We start from the raw sequence: 20,693 nt of genomic DNA, 5'->3' as shown, positions 1-20,693 counted from the left end.
CTCACAGTCTACACAGGTTTCAGAATTCGAGTACAATGCAGATGAAGCCGAATCTGCTCTCTCTGAGTCTACCTCAAGGGAAGAGGAGCACCACACCTCAGTGGATATACCGGAGTTAATTTGTGCAGTAAAATCCATATTGTCAATGGATAAAGAAGTAGAGCCTATACTAAAGTCTAAGGCTTCAATCTGTAAACGTCCAAAAACTGGATTTCCAAACTCCGTTCAGTTGACAGAAATTATACAAGATCCATGGGAAACACCCAGTAAGAAGTAGGTCTTTCACCATCTCTCTTGTGTACTGTTTTTTTTTTTCCCCCTTCAAATAAGGGAAGTTCCTCCCAAGGTAGGTGCTCACGTAGCTCTGCTGGTGCGCAAATCTACATTTCCTCTGCCTTCAACTTCATTAAATGATGCAACGGACAGAAAGATGGATAGCTATCTTAAGGCTGTGTTGTCCCTAATGAAGGCAAGTACAAGACCAGCTATTGCCACATAATGGATGGCTAAAGGCGTGACAGGCTGGGCGGAAGCTTTGGAAAATGTCTCAGTTCAGGAAGGAACAAGAAAACAATTATCCCATATAACAAATCAAAGCAAGAAGCAGCCTAGATATTGGTATATTACAGATGGGTCCTCCGTTATCTTGGCTGACTGAGGCGTTAGTCGTGATCGGGCATACGCAGCGTGCCTGGGCACAAGGAGGCGCGCCTAATCGAAGGGAGGCGCACAGAGCATTGGCGTTTACCTTTGAGTGTAATACCTAAGATCATCCACCAGATGTCGCTTTTTAAAATCACCAATGCGCATGCGTGTGGTCCTCATTAAAAATACAATACTGAACTACAGCGTAAGAACTACTTTACTAGGGCGTCTCATTACGCTACATTATGCTACAGTATATAACAGTATATACAGTACAGATGCGAATAGTACAGCACATACAGGTGCAGACGAACGTGTTACAGATACAGTTTGGCCTATTGATGTTAGGGCTATGTGAGCGTCCAAATCCCATCATATTAAGTATAATGGGGAGAGATAAAAGCTCCTCCCGAAGTTCCTTGATTCCAAATCACTGTGTGTATAGTTTATACAGACGCAAATGAACGTGTTAAAACACTTGTGTATGCAGACGCAACTAATGTGTGAAAGGAATAATGTAGCTCATTGACTTTACAGTATGTACAGTGCACTAAATGAGCGTCCGAGTCCCCTAACGGCATAAACGTACACCAAAGGGAAGGAATCGGTCTATGCAGTACTTTTACACATGAACTTGTGAATCTTCCATGCAGTGTTGTGGGCTAGCGATGAAGGCTCCCGCCTGCCACGCTGAGAATTCTGGGTTCGATTCCCAAAGTGCCAATCTTTTTTCTTTTTGTGTTCCTGTGACTAACTTTATTATAATTTTTTTTCTGTGTAATGCATTGTAAAACATTCAATGGAAGGGTGCACACAGGTTTCACACAAATCGGGGTAAATCTGCAGTGGTGTTGGTTTATTCCTTAGGGGACTCGGACATTCATACTGTATTTCTGAAGCATGGTATATTCCACAGCTTCCTCCATCACCCAAACCCCCCCCCCCCCCCGGGAGCCTGCACAGTTCATGCAGTAGACAGGTCAGGTTACAAGACGTGCAACAATATACTGTGTATGAACATCACATAGAGAACTGCAGTCGCCTTGATACTGTAGATGTGTATATGGTACAGTAGCAGTGATTCCTTCTCATTAAGTACAACACAGATTCTCTAATGCAGACGATCTACAGTACTGTGTTGCTCAAACAGTTTGTTGCGTCAGAATACACTAATTTATATTTACTGGTATGTCTACAGGTGCTCATTACCGCTATGTATTTTAGACAGCGAATGAGTCGCTCCTGCAGATTTACCCCAATTTGTGTGAAACCTGTGTGCACCCTTCCATTGAATGTTTTACTGTGGATTACACAGAAAAAAAAATAATAATAAAGTGGATGTCACGGGAACACAAAAAAAAAAAGATTAGCACTTTGGGAATCAAACCCGGGGCTCTCGGCGTGGCAGGCGGGAGCCTTCATCGCTAGCCCACGATACTGCATGGAAGATTCACAAGTTCATGTGTAAAAGTACTGTAAAGAGCGATTCTTTTCCATTGGTGTTGGTTTATGCATTTGGGGACTCTGACGCTCATATTTCAAAAGCGCGGTATTTAGTGCACTGCACATACTTTAACGTCAATGAGCTACATTATTCCTTTCACACATTAGTTGCGTCTGCATACACAATCTTTTATTTGCGTCTGCATAAACAAATGTTTTAACATGTTCGTTTGTATCTGTATAAACTATTTTTTTAACTCTTTCCGTGTGACCATTGGTCACCATCGTTGTACAGTATGCAGTACAGGACTGTATATTAACATTACAGTCGTCACTGACCATTTTACAGAGCTTGTAGATCAGTCCGCCGCTATTCGATTTAAAGTACTGGATTAGTGGAGCATTAGCCACCCAGTGGTGGAGATGTGCATTGCATGCTGAGTATCTAGTCGCGCCTCAACGCGACTGTCCGTGATTAAACTCGGCAACCTAAGCTATTGCCTAGGTGTGACTAAACCTCCGTCTAGGCGCAGAAAGAGCAAAGATAACGGAGGACCCATCTGTAGCTTCAGCTTCCTCAGTAGCAGCTTGCAGAGCAGTGTGTCTAAGTTCATGGAAGGCTGATACAGAATCCAAGAAGGTATTGGAATCCCTACCCTTTGTCGGAAATATTCTGTTAGGAACAGAATTGGACACCATTCTATTTGTCTGAAGCAAACTCTTAAGTCAGCAGAGTTTCCCTTGACATCTACATCAAAACCTAGATTCCCTGCTTTCCAGTTCTTTTGGTCCCAAGGTAAAGCAAAGGAAAAGGCTTATGTCCAACGGTTTCAATCGAAATAAAACTGTTAAGACTAAGGCAAATCAGACTTGATCAACCAGACAACCTACTGCTAAACCAGAAGACAAGTCACCTGCCTGATGGCACGGGCCTCCACCTGGCGATCACAGGGTGGGAGGCCGACTACATCTTCAGTTTGCACATCCACCAGATACCTGGGTGCAAGAAGTGTTGTCTCACAGGTACGCCTTCTCCTTTAGGAAGTGCCCTCTTCAGCAAATTCTTTTGTATCAGCCTGCCGTCTGTAGCAACGAAGGCCAGGGCTCTACAAAACTCAAAACAGGTTGAGTATCCCTTATCCAAAATGCTAGGGACCAGAAGTATTTTGGATATAGGATTTTTCCGTATTTTGGAATAATTGCATACAGTACTACAATGAGAGATCATGGCGATGTGACCCAAGTGTAAGCACAGAATACATTTATGTTTCATATACACCTTATACACACAGCCTGAAGGTAATTTTAGCCAATCTTTTTAATAACTTTGTGCATTAATCAAAGTTTGTGTACATTCACACAATTCATTTGTTTCATATACAACTTATACACACAGCCATTTAATACAATACTTTTAATAACTTTTGTGTATTAAACAAAGTTTGTGTACATTGAACCATCTGAAAACAACGGTTTCACTATTTCACTCAAAAAATTACGTGTTTCGGAATATATGGATATGGGATACTCAACCTATATGGAAATTGCTTTCAGTCAGAAGTGATAGTACCAGTTCTCTCAGCACATCGAGGACTAGGTTTCAACTCTACCCTGTTCATGGTTTAGAAGCCAAATGGCTCTCAGACTGGCCCATTTTCAAAGCTCTGAACAAATATATTTGGGTGCCTCGATTCCATATGAAAACATGACATTTTCCTGGCAATGGAGCCAAAGGATTTCAGGGGGATTTCCCTGGACATTTCAGATGCTTACTTACATGTACCAATAGCACTATCTCATCAGTGCTATTTCAGGTTCGCAATCCTCCAACAACATTTTCAGTTTTCAGGCACTACCATTTGGACTTGTCACCGCTCCAAGGGTATTTTAATCAAATATATTGTGGTGATGACAGCTCACCTATGTTGTCAGGGAATAAGGATATTCCCATACCTAGACGACCTGTTAATCCTGGCACAATCTCAGGAATCACTCCACTGCTATCTACAAGTGAATAGCCTGCTTACAGGCTCAAGGCTGGCTCATAAATGGGCAAAGTCCACCCTAGTCCGATCTCAACAGTTGAAGCACGTGGGGGCTATATGGATACCAGTCCTCAGAAAATCATTCTACCTCTCCATGATGCCAATGAATCCTTGGATGGCTACACAGTCGGAGTGTATCCATCCATGCAGCAGTGCGGATGCTGGGATCAATATTCAACATGGTAGAATATGCCCAGTTCCATTCAAGATCCCTGCAACATGTGATTCTAAGATGGAATGGACAGCATCCGAAGATAAAAAGTTAGAAAATGATTCTTCCTAAGAAAGTATGTCAGTCATTAGCCTGGTGGCTTCAGATGTCCCATTTAAACAGAGGTTGACCCTTTTGGATCTCAGAATGGGAGTTTCTGACATTGGAAACAAATCTACAATGCTGGGGAGCCGTATCAGGGCAGTACTCTCTCAAATCATTGGGCATTGGAAGTCGGTACGGTTTTGTGAGACACCTAGTGAGCCATAATACGAAGAGTGACCTTTCGTCCACCTTTTTATGTTTAGCATGTTTTTGTACTTAGGGGGTAATTCTGAGTTGATCGCAGCAGCAAGTTTGTTAGCAATTGGGTAAAATCATGTGCACTGCAGGGGAGGCAGATATAACATTTGCAGAGAGAGTTAGATTTGGGTTGGCTATTTTGTTTCTGTGCAGGGTAAATACTGGCTGCTTTATTCTTACACTGCAATCTAGATTCCAGTTTGAACACACCCCACCCAAATCTAACTCTCTCTGCACATGTTATATCTGCCCCTCCTGCAGTGCACATGGTTTTGCCCAGTTGCTAACAAAATTGCTGCTGCGATCAACTCTGAATGACCACCATAGTGTGCTGCTACATTCTCTATTTAAGGGAAAAAAATGTAAAATTATTGGCAAAAATGTATGTGTGGGATTGCATCCTCATACATATTTATTGGAACATGCATCTTTTGGTTTGTCCACAAGATCGCAGTATGACAAAATAAAATGTGTTGTATTTTCTTAAGGTTTGGGTGCATTAGTAGTCATTTATAATATTGATCTAAAGTCCCAGGGGAGGCCACATACAACGGGTCAGATACCTACCTATATGACAGACTGTAGTCCATGATATTACAAAGTGTGAATAATAACCTCCTTATATATGTTTGATTGGGATGTAGTCAGAATGCCAGTGGTTGAGATCCCGGCAGGCAGAATACGGACGCCGGGATCCCGACTGCCAGAATGCTGGCAGTGCCGCCACAGCATTTCCCACTCCTGGGTGTCCATGATACCCATGGAGTGGGAATAGAACCTTTGGCGAGCGCAGCGAGCCCACAGGGGGCTTCACTGTGCTCACCCCCCTGCCAGCATTCTGGCGTTAGTAAACCTGTTGTCGCTATTCTGACCGCTGGGAGGATCCCGTACCCTGACTGTTTGATCTTTGGTATGCGGAAAATCAGGTTCAAAGGAGAGAAAATGGGCTTAATATATTAAGTTAATATAAGAAAACAAACTATGGGGTATATGCAATTGCGGTCGAATTCCCGAAATTGTCGAATTTCGGGTCATTTTCGACCAAAAAAAAAATCGCCTATGCAATTCAGTGCTTTCCGACCAAAAAACGGACTTTCAAAATTCGACTTTTTGAAATTCGACTTTTTGCAAATTCGACTTTTCTGCAATGATACAAGTGCTGCAATTCGACCAAAGCATATTCAATTCAAGTTTGGAAATTCGACAGCAGTGCTTTTAGACAGCAAATTCGTCATTTTCAATCCGCCACACTTTGGAGGGTGAAAACAAATAAAAAAATTTTAAACATGTTTTTTTTTGTGTTTTTTTGGGGGGGAATAGCAGATCTATTTATATTAGAAGGGATTAGGTACTTTTTTTTTTTTTTTTTGGAGGCACAAATATTATTTATATATTTTTTAAAATATTTTTTTTTTTTTTTTTTTATGCTGGAACGGTGAAATCATAAAAAAAAATGGCGTGGGGTCCCCCCTCCAAAGCATAACCAGCCTCGGGCTCTTCGAGCTGGTCCTGGTTCTAAAAATGCGGGGAAAAAATTGACAGGGGATCCCCCGTATTTTTAAAACCAGCACCGGGCTCTGCGCCTGGTGCTGGTGCCAAAAATACGGGGGACAAAAAGAGTAGGGGTCCCCCGTATTTTTAACACCAGCATCGGGCTCCACTAGCTGGACAGATAATGCCACAGCCGGGGGTCACTTTTATGCCGTGCCCTGCGGCCGTGGCATTAAATATCCAACTAGTCACCCCTGGCCGGGGTACCCTGGGGGAGTGGGGACCCCTTCAATCAAGGGGTCCCCCCCCCCCCCCAGCCACCCAAGGGCCAGGGGTGAAGCCCGAGGCTGTCCCCCCCCATCCAATGGGCTGCGGATGGGGGGGCTGATAGCCTTTTGTGATAATAAAAAGATATTGTTTTTTCCAGTAGTACTACAAGTCCCAGCAAGCCTCCCCCGCAAGCTGGTACTTGGAGAACCACAAGTACCAGCATGCGGGAGAAAAACGGGCCCGCTGGTACCTGTAGTACTACTGGGAAAAAAATACCCAAATAAAAACAGGACGGACACACCGTCGACAGTAAAACTTTATTTCATACGTCGACACACACATACTTACCTATGTTCATACGCCGACATCGGTCCTCTTCTCCATGTAGAATCCACGGATACCTGAAAAGAAAAGATCAATATACTCACCTCAGCCATGGTCCAGAGATAAATCCACGTACTTGGCAAAAAAACAAACCGAACACCCGCTCCATGCCGGACTGAAAGGGGTCCCATGCTGACACATGGGACACCTTTCCACGAATGAGACCTGTCAGTGACAGCTGTCACAGAAAGGTCTCTAAGCCAATCAGGAAGCGCAACTTCGTTGCGCTCACCTGATTGGCTGTTCGCTGTCTGTACTGTGACAGCACATCGCAAAGCCGCTCCATTACTTTCAATGGTGGGAACTTAGCGGCTAGCGGTAAGGTCACCCGCCGGTCAGCGGCTGACCGGCGGGTGACCCCACCGCTACCCGCAAAGTTCCCACCATTGAAAGTAATGGAGCGGCTTTGCGATGTGCTGTCACAGTACAGACAGCGCACAGCCAATCAGGTGAGCGCCACGGAAGTAGCGCTTCCTGATTGGCTGAAGGGACGTCAGTGACAGGAGTCACGTGATGTCCCGGCATTCGGGAGAAAGGGGTCTGATGTGAAAACATTGGACCCCTTTCTAGTCCGGTATGGAGCGGGTTTTTGCGTGTTTTTTTTTTTAAACAAGTACGTGGATTTTACTCTCTGGACGTGGATTTATCTCTGGACGCTGGAAGGTGAGTATAATTTTTTCACAGGTACCCTCGGATCGTCGGAGACCGTGGCAGTCGGCGTGTCAACATAGGTAAGTATGTGTGTGTCGGTAGTGTGTAATAAAGTTTTACTATCAAGGTGTGTGTCTCCTGTTTTTATTTGGGTATTTTTTTCCCAGTAGTACTACAGGTACCAGCGGACCCGTTTTTCTCCCGCATGCTGGTACTTGTGGTTCTCCAAGTACCAGCTTGCGGGGGAGGCTTGCTGGGACTTGTAGTACTACTGGAAAAAAACAATATCTTTTTATTATCACAAAAGGCTATCAGCCCCCCCATCCGCAGCCCATTGGATGGGGGGGGGACAGCCTCGGGCTTCACCCCTGGCTCTTGGGTGGCTGGGGGGGACGGACCCCTTGATTGAAGGGGTCCCCACTCCCCCAGGGTACCCCGGCCAGGGGTGACTAGTTGGATATTTAATGCCACGGCCGCAGGGCACGGCATAAAAGTGACCCCCGGCTGTGGCATTATCTGTCCAGCTAGTGGAGCCCGATGCTGGTGTTAAAAATACGGGGGACCCCTACTCTTTTTGTCCCCCGTATTTTTGGCACCAGCACCAGGCGCAGAGCCCGGTGCTGGTTTTAAAAATACGGGGGATCCCTGCCAATTTTTCCCCTGCATTTTTAGAACCAGAACCAGCTCGATGAGCCCGAGGCTGGTTATGCTTTGGAGGGGGGACCCCACGCCATTTTTTTTTCGGGTTTTTCACGTTTTTTTTACCGTTTTTTAAAATCGCGGCAAAATCCGCCAAATCGGCCGATTTTCGCCCGCGACTCTGGCGAATCCGTTTTTCATTGAATATGGTGAATTCCGGAAGCCACCTTCCGGGATTCACCTGTCGAATTGAGTCGAATTAAAAAACGGCGAAAATTGCCGCGAATTCGACCGCAATTGCATATACCCCTATGAGTTTTAAAAATGAGTATTAATGTTATGGTAGTTTTAATGGGTTGATGATTGGTCCACAGTACGCATGTGATCTGATCACGTGACCGCAATGAATCCTGATACGGAGGCTAGACACAAGCCCCGCGACTTCAGCAATACGCGATTGGAACGATGACCACGTCCGGTCATGTGATTGCGTTACTTCAGTAGCGCATCCAATTATCTATGAATGGCGTTCCAATTACAGGAAACGGCGCCTGGCGGTCATGTGACCAAGAACAGAGTTACATACTTAGTAGGTCATTTTTAGTAGTTAGGACAATACAACTGTATACAATTACACTGTGTAAATGTTTTCTCTATCATTTAATTATAGAGCTGGACATAAGATTTTTAATGCTGAATTAATGTGTAATTGTCACGGGATGCGGTCAGGATCCCGCCGGACGGAATCTCGGCGGTCGAAATACTGACGCCGGAATCCCGACCGGCACAATCCCGACATATTCTCCCTCCGTGGGTGACCACGACATAGAGGGAGAATAAATTAGTGTGCCAAGCGTAGCGAGGCACCGTGCCCGCAGCGTGGCGAGCGCAGCGGGTCCACAAATGCTCGCCACCCCTGTCGGGATTGTGTGGTCGGGATTCCGGCGTCAGTATTTCGACCGCCGGGATCCCGTCCAGCGGAATTTAGTACTGATCCCATTGTCACCTGTGTACCATGGGTAATTAGCACTGCTATAAAAAGTGCACTGAATCTATCCACCTTGACAAAGCTGTGACACACAGCGAAACACTTTGAAGAAGCTGGGTACTATTACTATTTGACTTACAAGGGGGTGAGCCTAGATGTCCCCAAGTGGGATTACTATTGCGATCTACTCTTAAGCTTAACAACCGGAGCTTACAATAGGACTACCTTGAGTCCACAATCAAGCTACAAGTGGTCACGATTTCCATCACAAGCTGGTAATTACATTTGCAATTTTGCATTTCCCAGGACTGTGGCCAACCTCCACTGATGAACTTTGTATATAAATCCCAGCTTATGCTTTTTCAATATCCTTATTTTCAATGCAGTGTTATTGTTTGTCCTCCTTATTAATTTTTTTCTTTTTTTTATATATTTTTCATTCTTTTATAAGCATTTTTTAGAATACGTTGCAACAATAAATTTTATGCATATTGTGTATAAATAAATGTAATATCTTTATTACGTTCAGCTCTGTAGCGGTGATTTTACATTTCCTTACTGTCTTATTGGGACTATCACCTTATTCAGCCGCTCATGGTAAAACCATCTCAAATTCAGTTCAGACTTATTACCATGGTAATATATTTCTGCAGTACTCTCTACAGGGTCGTTGGACTAAGGAAGAAAGTTGTCTGCCAATCAATGTCCTGGAACTTTGGGCCATCTACATGGCATTGACCCAGACAAAGGAAATCCGTCATGGAGACCGATTAAAATTCTGTCAGACAATGCCACTGCAACAACATACCTCAATCACCAAGGAGGCACTTGCTGTCTGATGGCAAGAAGGAAAGTACTGTAAGTTGCACATTAACATGGGCAGAACTTCATCACTAGCCATGTCCGCAAAAGTCATACCCGAAGTCCTAAATTGGGAAGCGGACTTCCTCAGTCGGCAGGACGTTCGGGAAGGCGAATGGGCCCGGAAGTCTTTAAGATTCTGGTAAACAAATGGGGACTGCTGGAAATGGACCATATGGCTTCATGTTAGAACAACAAGGTACCAGTATTCAAACAGGCGAAATTGGCACACGGATCTGCAAAGGTTATCTGTGGACACTCCATTTTCCTACTGCCTCAATGACCAGATCAACTGATTCAGGGTCCCTGTCTCTAGGCACCTGGATTGGCTATCTTTGACTGAGTGGCACTTGAAACATCAGTCCTAAAAGCGAAAGGCTTTTCACAGGTGCTGATTCAAACTATGATTTAAAGCAAGGAAACCATCCTCAGCTTGCATCTATTACCGAATACGTCATGTTTATCAATGGTGCTTTGCCAGAAACTATGACCCAAGGTCTTTCAGAGTTTCAAGAATCTTAGCCTTCCTTCAAAGTGGAATGGACCCTCCACCTATCTTCCCTGAAGGTACAAGTGCCTGCATTAAACATATAGTTCCATTAAACATATAGGAAAATTGCAAATTTACATGATGGTCGCACTTTTTTCCAGGGAATGCTTCACATTCAACCTCCGTTTGTACCTGCTAGAGCTCCTTGGGATCTAGGACTAGTCCTCAAGGCTCTGCAAACTGCTCCATTTGAACTCCTGTAACGGGTTACTCTCAAATGGTTGACGGCTAAAGTTCTCTTTCTACTGGCAATGCTTCCGCTGGAAGAGCATCAGATTTCAGATTTAGGGGGACTTTTGTGTCGCCTCCATTTCTGGTATTCCATCCAGACAGAGCGGTTTTCCGAACCAAGTCTGGATATCTTCCTAAGGTGGTCTCAAAATTCCATCTTAATGAAGAAATAGTAGTTCCGGCCTTACAATTGCCAGATCTCTCTGTGGGAGATGCATCATTGGACGTAGTTCATGCATTAAGGATCTACGTCATGGGTCTTCAACCTGTGGCCCTCCAGCTGCTGTGGAACTACAGATCCCAGCATGCCTTGCCTCAGTTTTAGCATACTGTAATAGCAAAACTGTGGCAGGGCATGTTGGGATATGTAGTTTCACAGCAGCTGGAGGGCCACAGGTTGAAGACCCATGATCTACGTGAATATCAGAAGGACAGATACTCTTTGTCCTATACGGATTCCACAAGAGAGGATGGACTGCCAATAAGCAAAAGTTGGCTATATGGCTTCGGATGACTATCTCAGAAGCTTACTCTCAAGCTACTCTCCCTGTCTTGGCCCATTCTACCCGTTCAGTAGGTCCTTCATGGGAAGCCCTCCGTGGTGCCTCAGTTGAGCAACTCTCTCATGCTGTACCATCTTCACGGTGTCTTTCAGGGTCCATTATTTTGCTTTCCTTATAACATTTGGTGCTGTGATCTGCTATCACTACTTCTGTAACTGGCTGCTTTCTTGCGACAGAAGATTGATTTATATGCAGGGTTTCCAATAGGATCAATAGCCGCTCTAGCAACTGGAGTAACATAGTAACAGTTTCTGAGGTTGAAAAAAGACAATTTTGTCCATTGAGTTCAACCTATTTGTGGTCTCCTACAGTATTATTTTTAGGACTAATTTTGCCGCTAATATCGGCAGTTGTGTCTATTCTTTTCTCTTACGTCCTAGAGTATACTGGAGTTCACATTAGTACCATGGGGTATAGACTGGTCCACTAGGAGCCATGGGCACTTTAAGAAATTGATAGTGTGGGGTGGCTCCTCCCTATATGCTCCTCCTACCAGACTCGGTTTAGAAAATGTGCTTGGAGGAGTCTGTCACGCCTGGGAATCTCCTGAAGAGTTTTCTGCATTTATTTTATTATTTTCAGGCAGGTCTGGTTGGCACCATACTGCCTGCTTTGTGGGACTTAAAGGGTGGGGGGGGGGGGGGGTGATCTGGATCTCCAACTGGCTCCTTCTAACGACTGATGCCAGTCTGCGGGGTTCTGGCGCGGTGTTGGAGCAACACTCTCTTCAGGATCGGTGGACCAGGGAGGAATCTCTCCTCCCGATAAACATTCTGGAATTGCGGGCAGTGTTCAATGCGTTACTGCCTCAGGTACAGAACAGGCCTGTTCAAGTACAGTCAGACAACGCCACTACGGTGGCGTACATAAATCATCAAGGCGGCACTCGAAGCCGCATAGCAATGATGGAAGTGTCAAAGATCCTTCAATGGGCGGAACGCCATCTGCCAGCCATATCGGCAGTGTTCATTCCGGGAGTCCTCAACTGGGAAGCGGACTTCCTCAGTCGTCAGGACGTACACGCCGGAGAGTGGAGCCTTCATCTGGAAGTCTTTCAACTCCTGACTGGCTGGTGCTTTTTAACCTTTCACTTTATCACTTCACCAGGCTTAATAAATCTGCCCCTAAGACTCTTGAAACCTGGCGTCAGTGGAGTTAACCTTTCTTCATGGATATAATTGCAGCACAGAGGGGTTCAGAGCTGGCGCCTATGCAGAGTTGGCTAGTTTAAACCAAACTGTTTTCTAAAAAAAAAAAAAAAAAAAAAAAATTTTTTTGTTTTTTTTAATGCTGCGACTACAGGCACGGTGTAGTGACTTCTTTAAAAAAAGCTTATGGTAAGGGAATCCCCCTGGTGGTATTCAACATTCTGGTTGCTTGTTTTAAACATCTTTAGCTAGTGTAGAAATCATTTTTCTACTTTTGGTTTAGTTCATGTGTAGCTTCGAAACAGACTGGGAACTGAAGAGGCCTCTAAACTAGTGTTTTTATTAGGTGTTTTAACGCCAGTGGCATGCCCACTGCATTTGTGTTTTCTCTGAAAAAATTTTTTGCATTTTCCATTTTGTATTACAGGTTGAGTATCCCTTATCCAAAATGCTTGAGACCAGAGGTATTTTGGATATCGGATTTTTCCGTATTTTTGAATAATTGCATACCATAATGATATATCATGGCGATGGGACCTAAATCTAAGCACAGAATGCATTTGTTTTATATACACACAGCCTGAAGGTAATTTTAGCCAATATTTTTTTATAACTTTGTGCATTAAACAAAGTGTATCTACATTCACACAATTAATTTGTTTCATATACTCCTTATACACACAGCCTGAAGGTCATTTAATACAATATTTTTAATAACTTTGTGTACATTGAGCCATCAGAAAACAAAAGTTTCACTATCTCACTCTCACTCAAAAAGTCTGTATTTCGGATATTTGGATATGGGATACTCAATCTGTACTATTCAAATTGAATTATAAGTAATAAGGGTGTCTGGATTATAGGTCAACAATACTAAGGTTGACAGTCAATAGGTTGGCCATTATTGGCAATGGTCGACACAGGATAAGTCGACATGAGTTTTTACATTTTCTACTTTTTCACACTTTACCATCTACGTGGACTACGAATAGGAATAGTAACCTGTGCTGAGCGCAGCAGTAGCTGACCCGAGGCACCTTGGACGCAGAATGGCGAACGAAGCAAGCCATGCAAGGTGATGCAGTCCACTAATTGGGGTTCCCAGTCAGTTTACTGAAAAACTGTCACACCAAAAAAACTTGTCTCCTTTTACCGTGTCGGCCTTTTAAAGTTCGAACCATTGATCCGGAACCGTAATAAATTGGACTAATGCTTAACATTAACTTCTTTTCAATTTCATCTATCTGAGTGTACTTTGTATTTTTTAATGTTTAATCTGTCTACATATATTCATATGTAATAGGAATAAGTAGTAAAAAATCATTAAAACATTAATGCAAAAAAAGTGTCTTTAAAGATTTTTTTTTTCTCTCTACAACCCTATGTGAGAACACTGATGCTAGCACTGTGCCTAGAATACAGAAAAAAGGAAGAGGGTTCTCCTGTTGTATGTTGTTAGATCTCTGAAGACGTATGTAAATATTTTGGTGCTTTATGATGCTGACGTGCAGTTGGCTTGCCTCAAAGCAAACAATTGCAAGATGCATTATTTTGGCGATTACACATTGGCACGGAAAACAGTTTCTCACAGCTTAAAGGCACATTCTAATGGGATTTTTTTTCAAGCACCTCCTGGTGTGATGTGGTCAAGTGGTCACCTACCTTTTACTAAGTCTTGCAAGTTCTTTATATTTTGTGTTTAAGGATGCTAGGACTTCTGAGCATACCCACTTATAGAGGCAGCTTTATGGTACACTGCATTAGTGTTCCCACAAGAATGCGGGCAGGGCTCTGAAATGTGGGCACAGTATCTCTACGTGCCCCTGAAAAGGGGGCATGGCCTGCTGGAAAGTTGTCATGGCCCTGCTCTTGGGGACATGGCCAGCAATTATGGAGGTACTGGGCACCTCCCAAGCTCTCCCCTCTCTGTGAATAGATGCTGTGTGCATGCACACAACATCTATTTACCAGCGGTGATCGATACACCACAAGTTTTCCAACCCGTGGAACACAGCGGTCCGCGAGTAGGGACAGAAGAGGGCAGGCTGTTCCAGCAGGACACCGCCAGGAGGCCCAGAGTCATTTTGCCTTTTAAAACTGGGCAGGGAGCGGCACACTGCGTAAGTAGTCTAGCATGAACACGACTGCATGTCCAACCTCTCGCTGTTTATTTTAATGTTAACAGAATTATTTCTGTTCTTCATTTGTTTCCTCTTTATTCGGTCCTCTGTAGCTTGTTAGAAGGGGGTGGAGTTAAATACCTGATGCCATACTCCTAGATGAACCCCTTAATTTCTCCAGCCTCTGTGTCTACCAATTTATTTAGAGAAAAATAGTTTAAGATTAGTATAAAAATACTTCTGTCACGATATGCGCTACTGTGCTGCACTACTTATTTTCTACACAGCAAATGCTACTTAGGTTTTTCTGTCATTTATTAAAATGAAATCACAAATAAGTATAGCTGAAATCATCTTCCATTGCATCTAATTTAAGATACAGTTCATGTCCATGTAATACCAATAATGAAATACATTTTGAAGTATTTTGCCACGGTTTTGATAAGCAAAGACTAGGGATGCATTTAAAATGTAATAAAAATGCTCTGCTTTCTTCACAGAGCCAAGAAAAAGGTTATTTTGGCACCTAAACCCAAGGCAAAGGTATGTTGCAATGATTTCTTCTATAAGTTTCCACTTATTTTAATTTATTTGGGAATATAGGTATTAGTACTACAGCAAAGCGTTCAGATTTACATTGCATAGTTTAGCTTGCACAGTATTTAAAAGTGTTTATTTCTTTTACGTCCTAGAGCAGGCATGTCTAAACTGCGGCCCTCCAGCTGTTGAGAAACTACACATCCCAGCATGCCCTGACACAGCTTTAGCATTCTCTGACAGCAAAACTGTGTCAGGGCATGCTGGGATATGTAGTTTCACAACAGCTGGAGGGCCGCAGTTTGGACATGCCTGTCCTAGAGGATACTGGGGTCCACATTAGTACCATGGGGTATAGACGGGTCCACTAGGAGCCTTAGGCACTTTCAGAAATCAATAGTGTGCACTGGGTCCTCCCTCTATGCCCCTCCTACCAGACTTGGTTTAGAAATGTGCCCGGAGGAGCCGCTCACACTTCGGAGGCTCCTGAAGAGTTTTCTGCTTTTTCTTTTTATTATTTTCAAGCCGCTCTGTCTGGCTGGCACCAGACTGCCTGCTTCGTGGGACTTAGGGGGGAAATGGCCCAACCTCCCTAGGGTTAATGGTCCCGTTCCCCACCAACAGGACACTGAGCATCTGAGGGTCCTATTCGTAAACCCCACCACGGCGAGCGTACAGACCCGCAGCACGCCGCCACCCCTAACAGAGTCAGAAGACTGAAGAGTGGTGAGTAGGTGGCCAGCGTCCCAGTTAGCGGTACGCCGGCTGTAATTGTGGTATGAGGGTAGAGCGCAGCGCTGCATGCACGCTGCACTCCGGCTTTAGGGACATGGCAGTGACCGCTGTGAGGGGCAGCTGAAGCCATACTTATTACCCACGACTGGCACTTCTAACCCACTGTAACTGTTTTAATTCAAGTTACCTCAGCCAGTATAAAAGCCCCAGAATGGTGCACGGCCTTCACTATGAGCAGATCCATCGGCTCACCAGCGCCATTTCCTTTCTGCAAGCTTATATAGGCAGCCTGACTGGACGGTGCAGCTCCTCCATGCAGACTCCAAAGCACCTCAGTGGTACCAGGGGGTCATAGCAAAGGGGGGGGGGAGAGCAATCATTTGGTATATTAACCCTATTAAGGGTTTTTAGTTGGCGACCCAGCTAGGTCTATACCTTAGCTATAGGGGCGCTGTGTGGCTGGCTCCATTACTCTGTGGTTTGCAGCTTTAGCACAGGGAATACAGGCCCTGATTGAAGCTATAAGAGAGGTTTTGCATATTCCTGACAAGGTGTCAGGACGAGGAGGAATCCTTTTTTTAATGTAAAAAATAAATCTTCTGCTACTTTTCCTGCTTTCAATGAATTAAATTCCCTCTTTGAAGCAACTTGGATTAATCCTGACAGGAAGTTTCAGGTTCCAAAACTGTTTTACATCTTTCCCGTTTTCTCATAGTGGATGCGTCAGTTTCCAGGCTGTCACGTAAGATTGTTCCTGGGGCAGCTTCGTTGAAGGATGCTGCAGACCGCAAAATTTAAACCACTCTCAAATCTCTGTACACAGCGGCGGGGGTGGCCCAAAAACCCACTATAGCTTGTGCATGGGTCACTAGGGCCATTGCAAAATGGTCTGGTAATCTAATTGACTGGTTAGATTCCTTGTCCAGGGGGAGATTATTTGACTCCTACAGCATATACAGGATTCTGCTAACTTTATGATGGAGGCCATAAAGGAGATTGGATTGCTCAATTCGCGCGCTTGCATTACTGCCATGGCAGTGTCGGCACATAGGGGCTTGTGGCTATGCCAGTGGACTGCGGATGTGAATTCCAGGAAAGGCATGGAAAGTCTACCTTTCTCAGGTGAAGCCCTTTTTGGAGATGAACTGGATACGTGGATATCCAATGCTACGGTGGTTAAGTCTATGGGGTATATGCAATTGCGGTCGAATTGCCGCAAATGTCGAAAAACGGGGCATTTTCGACACAAATTTTTTTTCGACAATGCAATACAGTACCTTTCAACAAAAAACTGACTTTTCAGATTCGACTTTTTGAAATTCGACAGTTCACAAATTCGACATGTCTGCAATGGTAAAAATGCGGCTTTTCGACAAAAGTATATTCATTTGAAGAATGTCTATTCGACAACAGTGCTTTTCGACAGTAACTTCGTCAATTTCATTCCGCCTCACTTTGCTGGCGGAATCTAAAAATTTTTGAAAACATGTTTTTTTGTGTGTTTTTTTTATTGCTAATAGCATATCTATTTATATTAGAAGGGATTAGGTACTTGGTTTGTTTATTAGGACAACTATTATTTATATATTTTTTAAAATAATATATATTTTTTTAACTGACTAAAATAGAGAGAGCATGGTTTTCGGTGGGAATGGGTTAAAATCCTGGGGGAAAAAATGCGTGGGGTCCCCCCTCCTAAGCATAACCAGCCTCGGGCTCTTTGAGCCAGTCCTGGTTGTAAAAATACAGGGGGAAAAATGGACAAGGGATCCCCCGTATTTTTAGAACCAGCACCGGGCTCTGCGTCCGGTCCTGGTGCAAAAAATACGGGGGACAAAAAGCGTAGGGGTCCCCCGTATTTTTTACACCAGCATCGGGCTCCACTAGCTGGAGAGATAATGCCACAGCCGGGGGACACTTTTATACCGGTCCCTGCGGCCGTGGCATTAAGTCCCCAACTAGTCACCCCTGGCCGGGGTACCCTGGAGGAGTTGGGACCCCTTAAATCAAGGGGTCCCCCCCCTCCAGCCACCCAAGGGCCAGGGGTGAAGCCTGAGGCTGTGTCCCGTCCCCGTCCCCCCCCCATCCAAGGGCTGCGGATGGGGGGGCTGATAGCCAAGTGACAGATAAAAGAATATTGTTTTTTTCATTAGAACTACAAGTCCCAGCAAGCCTCCCCCGCAAGCTGGTACTTGGAGAACCACAAGTACCAGCATGCGGGGGGGGGGGGGGGGGGGGCGCTGGTACCTGTAGTTCTACTGCAAAAAAAATACCCAAATAAAAACAGGACACACACACACACACCGTGAAAGTACAACTTAATTACATACATGCTGACACAAACGCTTACCTATGTTCACACGCCGACTCTGTCCACGTCTCCAAGTAGAATCCGTGGTACCTGAAAATAAAATTATACTCTCCTAAATCCAGTGTGTCCTGTTCTTTTTTTGTAATCCACGTACTTGGCAAAAAAACAAACCGCATACCCGATCCACGCACTGAAAGGGGTCCCATGTTTACACATGGGACCCCTTTCCCCGAATGCTGAGACCCCCCGTGACTCCTGTCACAGAGGGTACCTTCAGCCAATCAGGGAGCGCCATGTTGTGGCACTCTCCTGATTGGCTATGCGCATCTGAGCTGGCAGACAGCGCATCGCAAAGCTGCTCCATTATCTTCAATTGTGGGAACTTTGCGATCAGCGGTGAGGTTACTCGCGGAAGCCATTCTTCCAATCAACGTGTTGGAATTTAGAGCAATATACAATGCCCTTCGGAAAGCGTCTCATGTTCTTCAAAATCAAGCCATCCAGGTTCAGTCGGACACTGCGACGGCGGTGACGTACATAAACCGACAGGGCGGAACGAAGAGAAGAGCAGCAATGTCGGAAGGTGACAAGGATTCTCCTTTGGGCAGAGGGACACGCTGTGGTGCTGTCGCAATCTTCATTCCGAGAGGGGACAACTGGGAAGCAGACTTCCTCAGCAGACACGACCTTCACCCCAGGAGGTGTTCGGGTGCTTGACACGTCGGTGGTGAATTCCAAAGATCGACATGATGGCGTCTCGTCTGAACAAGAAGCTCCAGCTATATTGCTCCAGGTGAAGAGACCCACAGGCAGTGGCGGTGGACTTTCTGGTGACCCCATGGGTTTACCAGTTGGTGTATGTCTTCCCACCACTTCTGTAGATCCCAAGAATTCTAAAAAGAACAAAAAGGGAAAGGGTTCAAGCAATTCTCATTGCTCCGGACTGGCCAAGAAGGGCTTGGTATGAAGATCTACTGGAACTACTTCTGGAGGACCCGTGGCCTCTGTCTCTTCGGGAGGATCTTCTACAACAGGAGCCATTCGTCTATCAAGACTTACTGCGGCTAAGTTTGATGGCATGGAGGTTGAGCGTCAAATTCTGGCACAGAAAGGGATTCCAGACAAGGTAATTCCTACCTTGATCAAAGCCAGGAAAGGAGTAACGTCTAAACATTACCACCGGATTTGGAGAAAATACGTCTCTTGGTATGAGAACAGGAAATTTCCTGTGGTAGAATTTCAGCTGGGTCATCTTCTGCTTTTTCTGTAGAAGATGAACCAGCTGAAATTCTGCGCCTGGGCTCCATAAAGGTCCAGATTTCGGCCTTGTCCATTTTCTTCCAGAAACCGTTGGCTTCCCTTCCTGAGGTTCAGACCTTCTTGAAAGGAGTTCTGCACATCCAACCACCTTTTGTGCCTCCCAGGCACCTTGGGATCTTAACGTGGTGTTGCATTTTCTGCAATCGGATTGGTTTGAGTCTTTACAGGAGGTGACTGTAAAGTTTCTAAGATGGAAAACTGTCACACTATTGGCCTTGGCTTCGGCATGGCGTGTTTCAGACTTGGGGGCCTTGTCTCACAAGAACCCCTATTTGAATTTTCATGAAGATAGTGCTGAACTCAGAACTCGTCAGCAATTTCTTGCAAAGGTGGTGTCTCTGCGTTTCACACCAACCAACCTATTGTGGTTCCGGTGATTACTGACACCTCTTCTACTTCAAAGTCCCTGGAATGTTGATAAGGCTTTGAGAATCTGTGTCAAACGGGACAGGTCGTCACAGAAAATCAGACTCGCTGTTTGTGCTCAATTATCCCAAGAAAATTGGGTGTCCTGCTTCTAAGCAGTCTATTGCTCGCTGGATCACGCTGACTATCCAGCATGCTTACTCCGCGGCAGGTTTGTCTGTTCCTAAATCGGTTCATGCCCACTCTACTCGTCGGTGGGTTCTTCCTGGGTAGCTGCCCAGGGTGTCTTAGCTTTGCAGCTCTGCCGAGCAGCTACTTGGTCTGGTTCGAACACATTTGCTAAGTTCTACAAGTCTGATACCTTGGCCTCTGAGGACCTTCAGTTTGGTCAATCAGTTCTGCAAGAAACTCGGCACTCTCCCACCCAGTTTGTGAGCTTTGGTACATCCCCATAGTACTAATATGGACCCCAGTATCCTCTAGGACGTAAGAGAAAATAGGATTTTAATTGCCTACCGGTAAATCCTTTTCTCATACTCCGTAGAGTATACTGGGCGCCCGCCCAGTGCTTCGTGTTTCCTGCAAGTGTTATTGTTGGATCAGCTGTTGCTGTTCTTGTTCATGTTGTATTAACATGGTTTTCTTGTTTGTGTGTGCTGGTTCGAATCTCACCACTATCTTTTTCTGAATCCTTCCCTCAAGATATGGCCGTCTCCTCGGGCACAGTTTCTAGACTGAGTCTGGTAGGAGGGGCATAGAGGGAGTGCACACTATTGATTTCATAAAGTGCCCAAGGCTCCTAGTGGACCCGTTTATACCCCATGGTACTAATGTGAACCTCAGTATCCTCTATGGACTACCTGAAAAGGATTTACCGTTAG

At 44.9% G+C, this 20,693-nt stretch overlaps 1 protein-coding gene across 3 annotated transcripts in view; it reads left to right on the top strand.

Annotated features, from left to right (window-relative positions):
* UBN2 (ubinuclein 2) overlaps positions 1–20,693 on the top strand; it is a 363,995-nt gene that overhangs the window by 203,284 nt on the left and 140,018 nt on the right. For all 3 annotated transcript variants that reach the window (XM_063940410.1, XM_063940409.1, XM_063940411.1), the window contains one exon: positions 15,044–15,086. In XM_063940410.1, the coding sequence (XP_063796480.1) occupies positions 15,044–15,086 (43 nt within the window). The remainder of the gene's footprint in view (positions 1–15,043; positions 15,087–20,693) is intronic.

Source organism: Pseudophryne corroboree, chromosome 9 (assembly GCF_028390025.1).
Source record: "Pseudophryne corroboree isolate aPseCor3 chromosome 9, aPseCor3.hap2, whole genome shotgun sequence".
Lineage (NCBI taxonomy): Eukaryota > Metazoa > Chordata > Amphibia > Anura > Myobatrachidae > Pseudophryne > Pseudophryne corroboree.
This window is presented reverse-complemented; position numbering and strand designations above follow the sequence as displayed.